Source organism: Nicotiana tomentosiformis, chromosome 3 (genome assembly GCF_000390325.3).
Source record: "Nicotiana tomentosiformis chromosome 3, ASM39032v3, whole genome shotgun sequence".
In the NCBI taxonomy this organism is placed as follows: Eukaryota; Viridiplantae; Streptophyta; class Magnoliopsida; order Solanales; family Solanaceae; genus Nicotiana; species Nicotiana tomentosiformis.
The window spans coordinates 98,031,320-98,050,567 of record NC_090814.1 but is presented as its reverse complement, the minus strand read 5'-3'; the positions used below and the strand labels follow the sequence as shown (position 1 = coordinate 98,050,567).

At 36.8% G+C, this 19,248-nt stretch overlaps 2 protein-coding genes across 3 annotated transcripts; one reads left to right on the top strand and one right to left on the bottom strand.

Moving 5' to 3' along the window:
- Window positions 1–3,531: 3,531 nt before the first annotated feature.
- On the top strand, window positions 3,532–8,028 carry LOC104095645 (protein TAPETUM DETERMINANT 1). The gene is made up of 4 exons (XM_009601810.4): window positions 3,532–3,860; window positions 4,677–4,989; window positions 5,338–5,430; window positions 7,277–8,028. Exons 2-4 carry the CDS (start codon window positions 4,884–4,886, stop codon window positions 7,612–7,614), a joined length of 537 nt encoding a protein of 178 aa, XP_009600105.1. The 5' UTR covers window positions 3,532–3,860; window positions 4,677–4,883; the 3' UTR covers window positions 7,615–8,028.
- Window positions 8,029–9,314: 1,286 nt separating this feature from the next.
- On the bottom strand, window positions 9,315–18,744 carry LOC104095646 (protein MICRORCHIDIA 7-like). Of its 2 annotated transcripts, none has more exons than XM_070197319.1 (20): window positions 18,173–18,744; window positions 17,470–17,544; window positions 17,337–17,371; window positions 17,180–17,258; window positions 16,498–16,590; window positions 16,303–16,387; window positions 14,859–14,943; window positions 14,257–14,376; window positions 13,728–13,826; window positions 13,427–13,528; window positions 12,697–12,858; window positions 12,514–12,609; window positions 12,059–12,110; window positions 11,865–11,976; window positions 11,729–11,790; window positions 11,090–11,433; window positions 10,568–10,659; window positions 10,387–10,474; window positions 9,918–10,040; window positions 9,315–9,838 (listed from the first exon to the last, which is right to left on the bottom strand). In XM_070197319.1, the coding sequence occupies exons 1-20, from the start codon at window positions 18,693–18,695 to the stop codon at window positions 9,761–9,763; spliced, it is 2,505 nt and encodes an 834-aa protein (XP_070053420.1). In that variant the 5' UTR covers window positions 18,696–18,744; the 3' UTR covers window positions 9,315–9,760. The 2 variants fall into 2 exon arrangements, with proteins under 2 accessions (XP_070053420.1, XP_009600106.1); XM_009601811.4 differs by having other exon boundaries at window positions 14,257–14,382; window positions 14,868–14,943; window positions 18,173–18,743.
- Window positions 18,745–19,248: the final 504 nt, after the last annotated feature.

The following is a 19,248-nucleotide window of genomic DNA, read 5'->3' as shown; positions in this document are numbered from 1 at the left end:
GGTTAGCAAAGCATGGTGACCACGTTTGCTGAAATTTATCATTCCCCCAAAGAAAATCTTGGGGGAATAAAGGTTCATTAATCGAGATAGGATTAGCTCATCTCCCGTCTCCTGGCATAGACGCCGAAGACAAGAAATTTGTCCTCCGCACAGAAGGACTTATTTGTGCCAGGCATACCTGGTAATGGATGCAGAACTCCACGATCACAGAGTCAAGATCCCCGTTCAAAGAGAACGGTCCTAAAGTGAAGGAATACATATAAAAATATGTGGGGTAAGGTTATCCGCTCCACCAGGTCAGGAGCGATGATGTTTAAATCTTGGCAATGGCAGTCTTCCTTCACAACAGGAATGCTTGCAGGACGGATGGAAGAAGGATACGCACCAACAGCCCACGTGCGAGGGTTAACAGAAGAATACTTCTTTTCGAAGTCCTTAGTTATGATAAGATTCCTTGGAATGATGATGCTCACTATAGGAGGAGGAACATCATAAGCTTTACCTTTGCTCTTTGAGGAACTGGGGTTTCTGGAAGAAGATGCCATTGTTATCAGAAGGGAGAAAAGGTTTTCTGAAGAAGAAGATTAGAGAAAGTTGAAGACAAGTACGAGTTGAGTAAATAGAGTTTGAGAAAGTTTTGAAAGTTATGAAATGTAAATGGAGAAGTTTGATGCGTATAAGTAAAGGAAAAGGCGGATAAAATCGTGGCCATAATTATCTCGATAACCGGCAAAAGTGGTGCTGAATCGTGAGATGACGCATATTCGGGGCATTAAATGCAGAGAGACTTGCGTCTAATCAACCCTCAGAAACTTTTCAGAGGGGTTCAGAGGATTTTCCTTCAAAAAAGGTATCTTTACCGACTTCCGGTGACACAAAGTTATGCCACCGGAAAGCAGGGGGACTATCTGTATAGGGTAAAATATGTTCATATTTAATGATCGCATGAGGAAGCAACAAGTGGAGCCGAAGACAGAAGACAGTCTGGTCCGAAGGCAACAATCTCGAAGAGAATGGTATTCATAAAGGCAAATTAAATGCCTGCCACCCGGTAGCATTTAATGGAGAATATTCTATAGCATTAAGTGCACGATTCGTTACAGGGAATATGGAATCCAGTGCCTACCGTTACACATTCTTCAACGGCCCTCATAATTATCATTAAAGAGGGCTTAATCCTAGGACTTTGTTCTCTAGGTGCAACTATAAATAGTGAGCTCTACAATCATTGTAGAGACATGAATTTTCTGACAAACATATACTATACTCTGTTCAAAGCTTAATACAATTTTACCTTCTTGCTTATATTGTTATTACTGCCTCCAGAAGCTCTGCTCCCGGAGCCACGATTTTTGTTGTTTTATCTCAGCTTCAAGGTTAAGTCTTATATTTTTGTCTAATTTATTTATCATTTTATGATCAAATCGATTTACTTGTCTATAAACCGCGTATAAATTCAACTGTATCGCTTTACGGATAAACACTCATGAATCTAGTTTTAGGAATTTAAATTATATATATTGTTGGTGTGATTTTTTTTTACATCGTAAGGTCACATTTATATGTTATAGCAAGTAACCTGCTTTATTTTCAAGACTACATCTTTAAAATTTTAGAAAAACTTTAAAGTATATATATATATATATATATATATCATTTGAATAGTGTACAAAATTATTACACTGGTCATATATATAACTAAAAACTCTATTTCCAATACAAAAGAGAAAATGAAAGCCTTTTGAATTCCACTACCACAAGCTAAAATTTCAATATAAACACATTTATGAGTTGTGTAAAAAGCAAAAATGCACAATAGCCCTCAAAGTAATAGCTAAGTAGCTTCTCCCCCAAAACGTTCAAAACTTGTCTCGTTATCCCTTATTTTCACTAGCTTTTTTAATTTCTTCTTCGTTTAATTAAAACTTGCACCGCTACTCAATGTATCCAAATATAAATCTCATCAAACACGTTGCCTGGTTCCTTAAAGCTTTACTAGCTCGTTTAAATTTACCGCTGCAACAGTAAAATACCATATTGCAACCGCAATGAAAATTATGGACAGAGTGTACAGTTCCAGTTATTACATTTTGATCACAAGTATATCATTTACGTAAACGAGGCCATGGGTTTAATGTTATTAGTCCAAGGAAATTTGCCTTTAATTTGTTATCAAGACAAATGCGATACTATTAGGATCCGTTTGGCCATAGATTCCGGTGGTTTGATTTGGAAATTTTTTTTGAAACTACGTTTATGGAATATGATCAGTTTTCAAAAAAAGAATTTAAAAAAAAATTCAAGTTCCCAAAAACTTGTTTAGGGTAGTTTCTGTGTGGGTTTTTTTCTTCCACTCAAAAAACTTAAACTTTTTTCAAATAAAATGCATGTCGAGATACAATTTCAATTTTCAAAAATTTTCAACATAACTTTAAAAACTCATTTTTTAAGTTTCAATTAAATCTATATCCATAAGCTAGCTTAGTACCACCAGTATGATGAATGAGACTTTTGAAAGCTTTAACCATTAATTAAAGGTTTCAAATATGAGGTATAAAACTTCTTATTGGGAGTGCTTATCCCTTTTATATAACTTACGCGAGGCAAATTTAAGTTAGGAGAGTTAAGTGGATTTCAAATATTGAATGAGTTTAAGTTTTCGTTTGAACATAGATTTATGTTTTTAAAAAAATTGAAAATGTTATCTGTTAATGGAATTTGATCAGTTTAAAAAAAATTGAAGAAAAATTTTCAAGTTTCAAAAACTAGTTTTCTAGAGTTAAATTTTTTTCACTCACAAAATTTTAATTTTTTTCAAGTAAAATGTATGTCCAAACATAACATTAACTTTTTGTTTTTGGTAAGAGGGGAAACCCGCAGTCGCTACAAGCTCTGCCACATCCTTTGCCCTTCGTTTGAGCACTCTGTGCGCACTGGGTAAACTTCCCCATGTGTAATAGCCTGCAAACCACATAGGGAATGTAAACCGCACTAGGCAAGGCATGTGCGACAGGCTCAACCCTGCAAACCACATAGGGAATGTAAACCGCACTAGGCAAGGCATGTGCGACAGGCTCAACCTAGAAGGTATTGAAGGGGGAATCGATCCCAAATCATCCGTATGGATAACCACCCCCCAAGCCAACCCTCTAAACCAACCGGACAACCCCGAAAGGTATAACATCAACTTTTAAAAATTATTTTTTAATACAATTCTAGAATTTATTTTTCAAGCTTCAACCAAATTTATGTCCAAACACCTATTATATTTTATGTGTTAAGAATGTAAAATATACTCACACAATCAAATCACTTCTATAAGGTAATCATAAATAATTTTTAAAATTTTATGTTTCAACCGTGACTGATAACCTGATAATAACTAATATACTATCACATACTACTAAATTGCACTAATATAAAATTTGTTACGTTATCAATTTATACCATAACTTAAATCCACACAAAAAACATAACTAAAAAGAGGAGATATAAGTATACAACTAGTACTAGTAAGTAGTCTTTAATCTTTGTAATTGGAGGGGAAAAATTGGGTAGAGGTTGGTCAGTCCTAACCAGGGCTGAACTGCGCGTGGGAACTTCATTTAACCGGAGTTAAACATGGAGCTGCAATGGCCGATTTATCTTCTTTCTCTATCCAGAAACATTCCGCTTGCGACAATTCAATCGAAAACCCCAGATTCCTTTATTCATTCTCAATTCTTTCACTCGTAAATTCTCTCTCCTCTCTCTCTGTAGGGCTCTTTCCACTATCTCTCTGTCTGCAGTTTACAGTACTGTGCAGTGCGCTGCGTCGAGCTCTCTCAAAAGTACCGTACGTGTGTGATCAACGAAAGGAGGTGAGAAATCTCGAGCACACATGGCATTCATTAATGTATTCATTGCAACAATACATATAAATATATGTTGGTTTTTTTTTTTTTTTGCTTGCACTGTTTTGGTACTTCTGGCGTTTTTCTTTCTCGCTGTGTTATTTGTCTCTTTGAGTTTCAGAAAAAGCGTATTTGCTTTCACTGCTTCAGTGCTTTTGCAACTCTGCACATGTTGTCTCTGTTCATTCCACCTTTTCCTTTTCGTTTTTTAAAAATCTGAATGCTCTTAACTTTTTTGCCATTTTGCTTGTTTCTGCCTTCTCATCAATGTATTTATTGAATCTCTACGTGTGTTTTTACGAAAAAATATTGAAAATATCAAGTTGTTTGATTCCCGGAGAAAAAATAGCAAAGTGTCGGGAAAATTTCCTTTACTGATGAGTTGGAGAGGAGTTCGAGACATTATGACTCTGACCTGAGCTTTTCTATTTTCGCCTTTTGGGAGCGGAAAGCACATCGCCGTCGATTTCGCCATTTTAGGCTACGCTTTCTGCAATATTAAAAGTACGCTCGTGAGTCTGCCTTTTTTCATCTTCTATTAGTCAAATGCTTATCGGCCTTGTTTGTCTCTCTCTTTTTTCTAGTCTTCTTCTTACTGTTGTTCGGCGCTTATACTGATTTGATCTATGGCTTTATAGCACTTTTCATGTATATTCTCACTTCTCGAAAATATGTTTATATATTTGCTTTATGTCAACTCGTACTTTTTTATGTAGCAGAGTTTATCAAGTCATTTCAGCGCATCTCTCATATCACTTTTTTTCTTTTCTCTGTGTGATTCAGTCAAAGACAGATTTTCAGCTGATTCAACAGTTCAACTTTGAATCTCCGTGTAAAGTTCCGTTCTCAGCTAGACCACCGATTCGACTCAGTAACTCGGCTCGAAACTTCCTCCATTTCGTGGAAGCATAGTATACAACAGTACTGTTAATTTTGCCTGAGTTCGGGAGGGATTATATTAAATATATTTGTTGATTCGATTCCACGATCATGAGCTCTCATCAATCATTGAAACGGCGAATCAGAATCGGTTTGACCTCCGCCGTGTTCGCGTTCTTCTTCCTTCTCTTAATCATTGGACCGGAGTTTTTTACAGGTGTGTATTCATTGAATTTACGAAGAGAAATAATTAGTTACTTATATGAACAACCACATGCACACCGTTCATGTGGAGAGAGAGAGAGAGAGCAGGAGTTGTGTGTATGTATGGGTGTCGGTTTTCAATGAATGAGATTGCACTTAATTACTCCATTTGTTAGGTCTGCTTTTCTATTGTTTATTAGCACACGACGCTCTTCCCCCATTATTCAATAGCTTTTTCGTCCTTTTCATCTCTCCATTTCAACTGTAAAATTATGCACATTAAGTTTTGTAGAGGGCTACGGCTATGTTATTTATCGTCATTGATTTTTCTTTACTGTTCATCTTACGTTTCTAATTGCAGGCAAACCAATTGGTCTTAATTTCATGGCGGAAGTAAATTCAGCTGTCACTGGGAGCACAAATTTTGGTCCTCATCGCAAGCTTCTTAAACAAGGTTAGTCCAAAAAATTGCTAGTAGTATAACTCACAAACAAAAATGAATTTGAAATTTTAATTTCGGTCTACAAAATCTGCCATTTTTTTTTTGCTTTAAGGTACGACCCTAGACAGCATAGCAAGCAGGCAGCTGCCTCCTGTTTGCTCAGGTTTACTGTACAATTTTTGCTGTGTAGGTGGCGCACGTCAGTTTTTGTTTTCTCATGTCTCTATTGGTCTTATACACCAAAAAATACAAATATTTCTCATAGTCGCCCAAAAACTAAAGAAAAGGTTTAAACTACTACTAATTGTAAGGGCAAAAAGGAGAAGAGGACAAAAGTATATGAAAGCATACTTACTCGTTTGCTTTAGTTTCTGCTGTAGTTACATGTTAAAATTCGCATGCAATTTATCATAATTTAGGAAACTACTACTAGTTCAGTATCTTTCTAATTTTCTGCTGGTTAAAAGTTCATATCTCGTGCCAGATATGTAATATCACTTTCCAAACGATTCTTTTGACTTTCGAAAGTTGAAACAGCATTTATTTTATCCAGATAGAAAAAAATAAAAATGATAAGCTAGTGTTTCCAATCTGCATGGTATTAAAAGAATATTTGGCTGCTCTTGCCTTCTATCACTGCTCTACAAATTTGCTCATAATGGTGTATTTTGCTCTGTGGTTCACGTGCACATAGCTGTCCTGCCATTTAAGATACTTAAAGAGAACTTAATTCAAATGCCTCAATTCCCTATATTCAGCCTTTTTGATTGTTCTGTCATTTTCTCCGCCTGTTCGATTTCAATCAAAATCACAAAAAAGCTTAATTTGTCTTGAAAAATGCCCTATGCCCCATTGATATCTTAAAGTTGACAATTTATGATTTAGGCCCCAATAGGGCTCGTGAATTATAAATGAGTTTAACTAATATTTTCTCCGTCCAAGTTTACTTGTCCAATGTTGACTTGACACACAAGTAATATAGTAATTTTATTATATTACCTCTATTTGTTATATGTTGAAAAATGAATTGGAATTAAGTCATAGACTTAATAAGAAGGGTAAAATAGGTATAAAATGGTAAATTGTTCTTTGATTTTCTAAATTAGACAAGTAAAAGTGGGTATCTATTTTTAGAGCCCGATTGGACATAAGAAAAATTTCACCTTTTTTCGAATTTTTTTTATTTTTTTCCCGAAATCAATGATTTGGCCATAAATTTTCAAATTTTTACTTGAAGATGAATTTTGAAAATTTTCGAAAATTTAAAAAGTTTCAAAAAGTTATTTTTCAAAATTCACTCAGATCACTGACAAAACTTCAAAAACAACCCAAAATTATATTCATGTCCAAACACAACTCTAATTTTCAAATACCATTTTCACTTGAAAAATTTTTTTATTTTTTTTCATAATTTTACAATTTTTATGTCCAAACGCCCACTTAGTATAGTGGAGGTAAACTTGGATGGAGGAAATACTATCCATCAAAACTCAAAAGTGAACTTTTATTCTATCGACTCACTTTTTACCTAATAAAGCAAGTAACATGTTTTATTTTCTAAAATTAAAAATCTCATTTATTATGGAGGCTTGCATGTAAATACATTTTGGATTATGTGAAATAAATGTAAGTTAAACTTATAACAAATGTCATTTATTACACGGATTAACGCTCATAGCTCTTTAATGCCCCTCCATTAAAAAATCCAAAACTCAAGTTCATGGGCCAAACCCGACCCCGGATTGATGGGAAAAAAGGAAACAATAAAGCAACTAGTTGGAAAAGGACAAAGGATAGGTCTGCTGGTGCTGGTTTATTTTGCTGACTTGTCTGTATCTGCAATTGCCTTTTGTTGCAGGTAACCAAGTGGAAACTAACAGAATATGGGGTGACAAGTGTTCAAAAACAGATATAGTGATAAATCAAGGACCCACAGCACCTCTACCAAGTGGAATACCAACATATACAGTGGAGATTATGAATGTCTGTGTCTCTGGCTGTGATATCAGAGGCATCCATCTCAAATGTGGCTGGTTCAGCTCTGCTCGCCTTATTAACCCTCGCATATTCAAGCGCCTACACTTTGACGATTGTCTCGTCAATGATGGGAAGCCCCTTATCAATGGACATACTATTTCCTTCCAATATGCCAACACTTTTCGTTACCCACTTTCAGTTTCCTCCGTTATATGCTGATGATGATGATACTTTCTTGCTGAGTCTAATAACATACACTAACACTTCTTAAAAGCAAAAACACATGATTTAACAGAGCTCTTGGCCTTTAGGGGATTCCTATTGTTCTTTTTTTTTGGGCTTTAGACAATTGCTTTTGAAGGTTGTGGCCATGCTGAGTGCTGACTGATTGTGGATTGCCTTTCTCTGACTCCATAGGAAATCTTGTTTTGGGATGCTCTGACATTTTGTTCATATCAGAGTGACCTACTGAGGAAAATATATTGTAGCAGTAATTTCTGGGTTTTAAATGTAAAGTATACAACTCTTTTGAGTGGTTGAGCAGTAAACATGCGCAAGATGAATGTCCTGCAATCTCGTTTTTTTGGCTTGACAATTGCACTTTTGATGAAATCACTGATTTTCAATTCGATATTCACATCCTAAGATTTCATAATATTATGTGTTGAATGTGGATTTTGACGTGCGATTCATTTTTAAAAAGCTTAAAACAGTATACATGCATTACCTGTCTACTTTGACGGTGTCACTTATTCATTGTTGTTCATCTTGACAATTCGAAAGTTAAATTCTGGATTTGATTTGGGGCAGACGCACTTTTAATTAAGTTTTGCAGTTTCAGAAAATTTTTAAGATCCCAATTATAATATTCTTCATGTTTTGTTTTACTTGTAGAAAACTTGGGATGACAACCTTGAAATGGATCACTGTCAAATTTAACCAATGAAAGTTACATCTATTAGAAGAAAACTCGGACTAATATCCGTGTACCAACCACCAATCGTAGGCTGGATAATGCAACGAGGTTGGCGCAATAATTAGTGTACGCAGACTGGTTAGTTAGATATGAGAAATTAATAACAATAGCAAAGCAGCACGTCTAAAATTTGCAAATCGCCAAAGAAAAGTAATCTTTGCGACGACAATAAACCGGCACGAAGTAGTACCTTTTCTAAAGCGAAAAAATAAAGAATGAATAATCTCTTTCAAACTTGGATGTAATGGGACCAAATTTGATCCAGCCTGCCGGCAACCAGTTGCAACTAAAACCTTCGAATGAGAGTACAAGAAAAGATTACATCTAATGAGTATTTGGAGTCTGAGGAAATTGAGGAACAGACCTTTAGTTAAAAGTCACATCTGAATAACAATTGTACTCCCCTCCATTCCATAATTTAAGCCCCCTATGCGGTTTACAATTTTTCTTACAAAAATGGTCGCCGTTTGACAATAATATCAAAATTCTCTTTCAGTTAAAAAAACTGGCAAGTGCCATTTTGTTTTGTGTTGTATCTAAATATATTTTTTTTTTTTAGAAGTACTAACCCTTACCAGCTAAGGAACATTACCAAATTGATCATGCACAAATGTGGCATCCAGAACAGAGCAGCAACTTAATATACCTTAAAACTCGGATAAAGAAGGTACATTTATGTCGCAAAGAAAACTTAGAATCTTTTGAATTGGACAAAGAAATAAGTAACGCTACAACATGAAAATTCTTCGTCCTAAAACTACACAAACTACGTTAGAAACTATGGTCAAAGTAGTACAAATATCATTCTCGAAAAGCGAAGGTGACAATTCAGGTAAAGATCATACAATCTAGAACTTTGTCTGATTCTAGACAAATTATGCCCTCAAACGGATCATTGAAGACAACAACAATGGGCAGAAGGGGTAAGGGACTTGAAAGGCAATTTCTACAAAGTTGTTGGATAGCAATCAAGAGTGCCACTAACATCGCATTAAATTACAGGGCAATGAGCCTGTCATTTTCTAGAATATTTACACTCCAATTGCGCATCTTGTGACAAAATTTGGCATTGATATTCCCCCTAACCTTGTAAGGAAACACAAAATGCTAATTCTAGAACTTGCTGAAGCTAAGAAGATGAGAGGGGTTCAGTTTCTAACAGTAGTTGAGAATCCCAGTTCACTCTGAAAAGTGAACTACCACACTGGATAAGACAACAAAAACATCGAGGAAAGAGAGCAGTACCAGTAGCTCAAGAGCGTGGAACTGCAGTTAGGCTAAGGCATTTGCACCAAGGTGATGTTTCTACGAATTTTGGTGCTAAGGCACACCCATTATATATACAGCATTGGGCAACTAAGACAGAGTCCATCCTTTCCTAGATTTAATCTACCTACCTTTGGCAGACCTCGTCTTCTCCAAACCCCGCACCTTCTCATGAAGCTCTTGCGTAGTATTTGATGCATCCTGAAAGCAAACCAAGAAGATTGTTTGACTATTCACTTTTCTAAAGCAAAGATGCAAAAAGTTGAGCGAAGAAGTTCACCTTCAACTTCTTTCTCAAGTTCTCCTCCTCTAGGTCGCGGCGTTGTCTCTCCTCCGTGAATATGTCAATCAAACTTTCCTGTTCCTTGTTAAGTTCCTCTACTTTTGTTTTTGCCTCCTGCAGCTGAACATGGAGCAGAAGTATTTCAGTTTCATTAAAGAATCCATCAAAATCCAGTCTAATAGAGTTTCAACCTTACTATTACTAAAACAAATTGAACATACATAGATTCACTAGCAGGAACTAAGGAAAGGTCCAAGGACCTTGAGGTCATATTTCCAGTTCCCAGTAAGGAGCATAAACATAATGCTATCCTAACGTCTCCTCGGAAGGAAAAAAATTGATTCCCAGTCTTTCTCACATCAACACCTACTATAAATAACTAGCTACTCCAGCAAAAACACTGCAGCTTTCATGCAGAGAAATGCAGCTATTTTGGTAAGTAATAAACATGAAAATCTCATCTAACCTGAGCTTCAAGTGATTTGGATCTCTCTCTTTCATGCTGCAAATCACGCAACAGATCACCTAAAATCTCTTCCTCTTTCTTTCGCAGCCTGTTGAATAAATAAACATTTTGACAGTGAATTTGAGCCTAAAATACTACACAAAATGGTTTAATACTTATGTAAAGCTTGCAGGACCAGCACCTTTCTTTAAGCTCACGATTCTCTTCTTTTAACTGCTCTAGCGACTCCGTGAGAGTATCTGGCAGCACGTCGTCATTCTTATCAGTGTCTCCCTATAGGACCAAATAACCAAATTTATCAATCCCACCATCTGCTCCAACTCTCCATGACAATGAATTCTAAGAAGAGTAATTTTCCACAATGAAAACCTTCAAAAGTTGATGAGTGAAATTAGGTGCTCAAAAATTTGGGCCAAACCCACCCCATCTCCCTGCCCAAAAAATTTACTAAACACAGAGTCTATTGTAGCGACTGTTAGAATCTCCTGAGTAGCTTCAAAACTTTCATCAAGACATACGGGAATGTATCAGAGAACGTTTTAAAGAGCACACTGGCTATATCTGCAGTAATTTAACATTATACTCTGGCATATATTGCTAAATGGAGACAATTCCATCATCAAAGAGAGCTTAAGCAGTGCCAGAAACTAAGACAACCGGAACAATGTTTGGAGCTTAAAAGGGTACATAGATCAGATGTAACCTTTCTTGAATTTCTAGTAACTCGCTTGAAGCTTCCACCAGGTGAACATACTTTCTCAGCATCTCTTTGTCCAAAGCCTGGCGGTGAATGCATAGCCTGAGAGCCATCTTTTCCATTATTATACTTCTGATGTCCACCTGGTTGATTTGGAAGGTCATTTTCATCGCTGTCATCTTCAGCAGAAGTTGAGGATGGCTCAAAAGAACTTGGTTTATTTCCAGATCTTCTGGCTTTGCTATCATGCTTGCCATTTAGATGTCCAAAGCCATTACTCTTCTCAGATAACTTTCCTGAACTTTTATGTTTCGATTGAGATGCTGAAGAATGATAGCCAGGAGAAGTCTCTGTTTAAAAAAATAAGTATGTACTTATCGTCTGTTATAATCAGAAACTAGATATAATCAGAAAGCAAGATCATATTCTCAAACTGAGATATTAAAAGTAAAGGAAACAAATATCTGCAGAAAAAGCATTAAACCTAATTAACTGAAGCAGTATCTTCTTTGAGATAGAGATTACTATGAAAAAACATGAACACAAGTCCCCAGGCAAAGCGCCAAACCTTATTAAAGGTTGTCTTAAGTATTGACGAAGAAGAAAAAGAAAAATCAAGATAGGAAAGAAATACATCAAGCATACCTCCTTCAAAAGCTTTCTTATTCCGCCTAGGAGCATAGCCAATTTTGTGACATAAAGTTGACCTGGAAAGGAAAACGGAGTATACTAAGTATATGAAACTCTGGAAAAGGACAACACAGAGACAAACAGAACACACCAGTAAGTTTTTTGCATCTGCACTAATCGAGATTCAAGTCTTGAAAGAACTGTTGTACGCTCAAACCCTTGCTTGTCATGAGCTGGTTCAACAAAATTGGCTTCTAAGACACCTGCCATCAAATGTTACAAAACAATAAGCACTTTAAGTAGGCAAACCTACAAAAGAAAGAATCTTGAGATAAAATAGCAGACCTATAACGCCACGACCGTCACTTCCAGGAGCATGCCAAAGCCTCCAAAATGGCTAACAACATAAGGAAACTTTAGTACAGATCACTAAATCACAAAATGCAGAATGTTCTGCCATGCAATAGCTCCAAACTAAGCATCTCTTATTGTCAATAGGGAAAGACTACATAAAATCAATCATACCATTTTTAACAAAAGTTGGACTATAAGAATGAGAAATTGTGCTTTGTGGATTAGCAGATTGCAGGTTTTGGAAACAACAAAATTATTTCATTGCAGGATAAGGTAAAATATCAAGTTACATATCTCATCAAGAATGGATCTGCTACTGCAGATCCCCACATAGACAAAGGTACTGGAGAAAGCATTCCATCACATAGTCAGAAAGACATTATCAACAACTACAACAATCATCACAGTTCACTAAAAACATTTACACTTCCGAAAAGAGGATAAACCTTAATAAGTCGATTTTTGTGATAGACATTAAACCCTTGAACATCAATATGAGCTTTTGCATCCTTTACAAACCCAATTTTCACAGTAGCCACCATCTACAAGCACCAAAATGACAATGAATGAGAACAAGATTGAGGACTGAAAAAAAAAATCCAAATAGAGTTAGCATTCAAAGACATTACGTTGGAATCCTTGGGTACTCCATCTGCACCAGGCATAGGGCGATATGTGATCTCTTGGGTCATCATCATATCATTTACTATGTTATGGTGCTCAACATCTTTACCGCGCAGAATAATTCGAAATGCAGGAGGAATTCTTAGGTATAGAATTGACGCATAGCTCTGAAAATCCAAGAGAACACGTGATAAAAACAAAATTACTTTCTAAGAAAAAGTATCATACACGTACTTTAAGCACCTGCATTTAATATCAAACTTGAAAATAATTAGTTAAGGTTGTTCTGAGAGTATACGAGGAAAAATCTGGTCTACAACTACTTTTGATCCAAAATGTGAGGATGACATTTAACACCAAGACGCACATGGAATATTTAGGTTAGACCATAGTCACTCTTGATAGCCTTGGTCAATATGGGGAAAGGCGTAATGCCCACTTGATAGTGCAACTGCTCCTTGGTTCCAGGAGCACATAAACCCCCACATTCCAAGCCGGAAAGTAGAACTGCTGTCAAGACAACCTCTTTTTGCAGATATTATCCACCTGGGCACTAGCAGTGTACATTTTATAGCTAGAGATCAATTTAAGCGCCCTTCATATAGGATTAAAGAATCAACAAGAACTAATTAATTTCCCCACAGAACCTCGAAGTAACATGAAAACTCAAACAACCAGGTTAGACGTAACAAGGCCACCACTAACACATGGCAAAACAATTATGAACTCACTTACCCTTAGCGAATGCCTATACGTCAAGAAATGCCTGGAGTTTGGATACTGTTTAGCCATCTGTATGCTCTTCTCATCACGGTTGACCCCTCTAATTTGAATATCCTGAAGGAAAGAATGAAAGTAGCATGTCACTCGAACATTAAGAATCATGTGACAGCACGTTAAGTAAGGTAGAGAAACGAGCAACAACTAAAGAAGGAGAAAACGAAAGTAACATGTCACTCGAAAACTAAGAATCATTTGATAGCACATAAAGTAAGGCAGAGAAACGGGCAACAACTAAAGAATATTAAAGGGGTACATGTGGATCGGCATCAAAATCTAGCTCCAATAGTCCTTGATCATCCTCCCACAAATTGTATACTATAATCCGAGTGCCCTGACCTTTCATCGGATTAAACTGCAGCATATGTAGAGCAAAAGTTGAATGGTTAGCAGATAAACCAAAAGTATTCAACTTTATAGGCATGGAATAGTTCATTAAGTTCAACCCACACAAATAAACTTCACAATAGGGTTGCACACAGGCTGAACCAAGGTGAACACACTTGAGAGGCTAGAATTTGTATGCTAAATTTAATATTATGACAGCTGAATTCATTTTGGGGGTGAGATTGTATGTTCATTCAATACTGGGATCAAGGTATACACGAACTTTTGCAAATCTTTACAGCTGTGCACTTAGTAATTTAACCTTTCATCACAGCTTATATCTTCTCATTTTCTCCTTATAAGATCTTTCATAACTAGTTTAACAATAGCGGAAGGATTTAAAATACTACTCTCTTTTTTGGGGGATTGTGGGAGGGGGAGTAATTTTGAAGATTTACCTGTCTACGAAGATCGGCTTCACTTGAAAAAGGGGACCACTCAATTATGGTTTCGAGATTCTTATCCCAGTCGCTAGTAGATGATCGTATTATCTTGTCCCACCCTTCTCTTTTCTCGTAGTCAAGCTGTCACACCAGCAAGAAAACAAAAATCAATATAAGGGATTGTGCATCACATCTAAAGTCAGTAATATCCATGAAGGATTACAAAAATCATACTCATGAAGGGAACTAGTGCTCCCTCTTTGCTAGGACTTATAAATAGAGGTCTGCAAAATGAAATGCAAGAACCACTATCAAGGCAAAAAGTAAGATCAGGATACCTATTAGCAAGTCCAAAAACATGTTATCAAGTTTAAGTTAGAATGCAGACACTTAATATAAAGTTCACATCAACAACATAACTCCGTATAAAGCGCGAGCTTGTTTACTTAAGGTTTAGACGTCTAACATGAAAATAGGGGCAAAGAGTTGATTAACTGGATTCTGACTAGTGAATCGCAATAGAAGCATTTCACTCAGCAATTTGCCAAGGACAGGGACACCAGATCCACATGTATACCATAAGATCACAATACAATGGAAATTTCTAAAATATTCAGCATGCTTACCATGGGAACAACGATGTCTTCCATTCCAGTGCTTCGCAGAAAAGTGTAGGACAACAATCCAATGCTCTGTGTGGGGCTGAAAGCAAAAGATATACCCGAGTAAATAGGTGTACTGAAACACCAAAAGAATAAAGAGAGAACAACGGTCGAAGGGATGAATGTTCGCAACTACAAGAGTGGGAGACAGCACAAGAGACTGCAAAGTTTGAGATCAGACATCACTAGCTTACAGAGGTAAATGAGAAACTAAGAGATCATAACTCCATGGGAGCATGTCATTCTCTGGGATATAACAAACCTGTGTTACACAGAGTCTTCATTTTCCTTAATGTACCCACATTGACCAGGCATGGTTACTTCATGCACATCTTTCAAAACACTGAAAACTAGCTAAAAACTAAACATACCCACATGGATACTTGATTGTACACAGTTTTATAGCATAATAGCTAACTAGCCACCGCTCTGGGCTACCAGTTTAGACACCTGGATTCCTAGTTATCTCCTGTTGGTCCTAACATAAGTGGTAGTTTTAAGTATATGGAGGCGCTATGCTAGAGCAGTAGTACCACATCATATAATTGTAGCCACAAAGTAGCACCTAACTGATCCAAACTTCCCATCATCTGAGGCAACAAACTAAAGCAGAGCATGGAAAAATTAAACCCTCTCAGTGACATGAAACTTCAAATTGATAAGATCGGCGTAAGTCTGCAACCACCACATGCATACCCCTCCACTAATACTCTTTCTTAATTTTTTCTAGATTTGGGTTTTTTTTTTTTTTTTGGGGGGGGGGGGGGGGGGAGGGAGGTTGTTCAATCGATAGGGCGAAAGTGGATGAAAATTCAGCACTTGACTCTTCGCAAAATCAAGCACCAGATCGATGGAGTCAAAGTTGCACTGTCATGTTACCCTCCCTCTACCAACAGAACTTCACAAATTTACTTCTCACATGTTGGCCCCGAACACCCCCCCCCCCCAATCCCATCTTCTACCTGCCCCATGGGAGGTAGGGTAAAAGGAGATCTTCATTTTCCTGCTACATTGCCATACCTAGATTTTAACCTAGGCAATGATTTCACATAATAAGAGGGAGTTGTTCCCCCTTTATAACTGATAAAGGGCAGGATGCCATGACTCTAAATGTAACATTGGTGCCCTACTCCTTGCCAACTAGCAATACCTTTACTAAGAACCATAGAGCAGTGATCATCTAAACAATGTATGAAGCTGCAGATAATATCAGAAGAAAACATTGCACATATGAAACCAAACACATAATGTGCTGATAAATACAGAGAAAACAATACACGAGTTACGACAAGAAGATCATGTGTGAAACTCCAGTATCATGCATGCCTTGGCCAGTTTCCAAATTTATACCAGCCAAACTGAAAAATGAAGACCAGTAAAAGGAGGTAGAAGTAACAACCTTTTCCCTGGTTTTCCACCAGAACGAGAGAAGACAATCACATCAGCTCCAAGCCTCATGGTACTTGTCTTGAATCCATTTCCATCTATACAAAAGCACAAATATAATTTATATGGTGAGGTAAACATTACTGGTAATCTAAACAACTGAACAGAAACTACCGATACTTAAAAAAACATCTCAGTTAAAACTCACACTGTCCAATAGTATCTGCCACTTTACTTTTCACAGAATATCCCAGTGACATGCAATGCCTCATTTTATCAGGATCCATTCCACCACCATTATCTGTAGAAGAATGGGCAAGATGGAAAAAAACAACAGTCTCACAAAACAAAGTGAAAAGAAGAAGATGACAGCGTATATAGTCGATCAAAAGAGAGGTTTAGATCATAAAAGATACGAGGACTTCAGAAAAGCTCAAGAAATGATATTTAAGGGTGGTTAGGGGAAAGGTTAGGCCAGATTATAGCTCCTACTACCATGAAGCATAACCTATCCATAGTTTTTAAATAAAGCATCTAATAGCAAACTCCATGGTTGGGCCATGTTTTCCTGGGAACTAACATTGAGATTTCTTCTTCTCAAAATAGACATTGAACACAAAATCGATGTCCTCTTTATTGAATCACATGGATTAAAGATAAGTGAAACATAACCATTCTTCTCTTTACCAATCCCAATATGTTAAAGGAAAACGGAAGAAAAAAAATAAAAGGATAGTGTTCTTATTTGACATAATAAAGACTTAAAAGGGAAGAGAGGAGGAAGGGTAGCTGTGGACAATTGGAGCCAACTCTGGGCAAACTCACTTGTAGGGGAAGAATAGTTCTAGCATCCATGTTAAAAAGCAAACAAATCCAGTAAAGTTGAATACCTTCAATCAGAAGCATTCTGCTTCCATCTTTTTTGTTTTTGACCATATCAATGTTCGCATATGTTGCTCCATTAATGACCTAATCAAAGAAAGGTGAACTTAAAATGGTATGTGAAGTGGCAACAAAGACACTAGCGTATTATGCCAAAAAGTATACCTCGTCCAATGCATTATCCAAAAGCTCTGCAAAAGCTGCAGACTAGATATGATCAGAAAAGATGAAATCAAAAAGGCAAAAACCGTAAGGGCATGTAATAACCTAAAAATATTATGGTCAAGTAATAATTTACCTCCAAGTGCCCACTTATGACTGGTGGCGTTGGAGTGTAGGAATTTGGGATGAACTCTGACGTGATCTATACCACCTACAATATTAAAAAATTATGTTACACCCTCAAGCTAAAATAATCCTCTCAACTACAAGAGCCCAAAAAGGGAACATGCAATATCCTTCAAAAGAATGCATTACCAAGACAAAGTTTTACTAATAGACATCTTTTGAAACATTCTGCTGACTGAAGAGAAAAAAAAGGAATTCTTTTATAGAAACTTAAGTAACTTACCAAATAAATAAGCAATCATTAAGGCACCAAGCTACTACCCATACTTCCCCAATATTCAACAAGATTAAGAAAATCGAATTCATTCACCCAATTTAAGCTACAATAATCCACCAAAAAATTACAATCTTAAGGCTCCGAACTACTACTCATAGCTCCCCCCATATTCAACAAGATTGTGAAAATCGAATTCAACTCCCCCCCCCCCCCCCCAACACACAAATTTAAGCTATAATAATCCACCAAAATGCACAAACAAACAGTTAACACAAAATGAAAAGAGAAGAGCACATAATTGCTGGCATGCACGAATTATGAACAAGAATAAATATAGCAACAACAAAGTGAAATTTCTGAGGGCGTATGAAATTGACAATAATAAAATCCCAAATTTCTGAAGAATACAGTGCGTAGGATTTGCTGAATAATAAACCTGAAGATATTCCGGATGTAGAAGAAGAAGCCCCTTCATAATCTCCAGCCTTCCAAAATTGCTTACTCTCCGAAGAAGAACCTAACTCCTTAATATTGCTTCCATTAAGCGGCGGAGCCGGTAACGGCAACGGGGGTTCCTTAGGCGGAGGCAAAGGATCCAAAAATCCCAACGGCAAAGGGAAATTCACATCCTCCACACTCTTCCTTTTCTTCTTCGGCCTATTACTGCCAACAAAACCGTCCGAATCGGAGTCAGAGTCGTCACTACTGCTTAGGTCAATAAACACCGATTGAGTCGCCGGTGAAGAAACCGCCGGCGGCTTCTTCTTCATAAACCCTTCCACAACTTCTTGCTTAATTACAATATTAGGATTCGCCATGCAAAAAGAGAAAAGTGTGAAGCAGAAAGGAAAAACAAAAATGGAGCTTAAAAGAGTATATAGTGAAGAATTTAACGAAGTAAAAGGAAAGGGAGATTCAAGAATTTTAGATGAAGAGACAGGGTTTCCCCGTGTACACATACACGTACACGGCGATGTTAAATGAACCGTCGGATCTACTTGGGATTTGCGTCCTGTTTTTTCGCAGTGGTTCCTTTTTCTTTTGTTGAAGTGGGTCCTTCTTAATTTAGCGCTAATAGTGTTTGTTTAATATTTAAGTAGTAGGATATAATTGGTTTTAAGTCCCCACCCTCCGAGAGATATGTCTAATATGATATTCTAATTGTCGATGGTCACTATCCAAAATACATTAAATGTCATGGAGGCGCCTAACGCCGTCATCAGGCAAGCCAATGGTAATTGATCAACTTAATTACTCATTTTAATATTTTGAAATTATAATTTTTCTTAATTAAATCATATGAAATGGAATTTACAGGGTAAATGATAATATTTACACAACTACAATAACAAACAACCCGTAGTAACCCCAAAATTCGGTGTCACAAGTACATGAGTATTTTCTAAGGAGTACAATAACAATATAACATCTTTCTAGAATGTAAATAAAACATGATAAAATAAATAGTACGGTGGAGATTCGGTGGACTACGATGCGTAGCCTGAGTTGCAA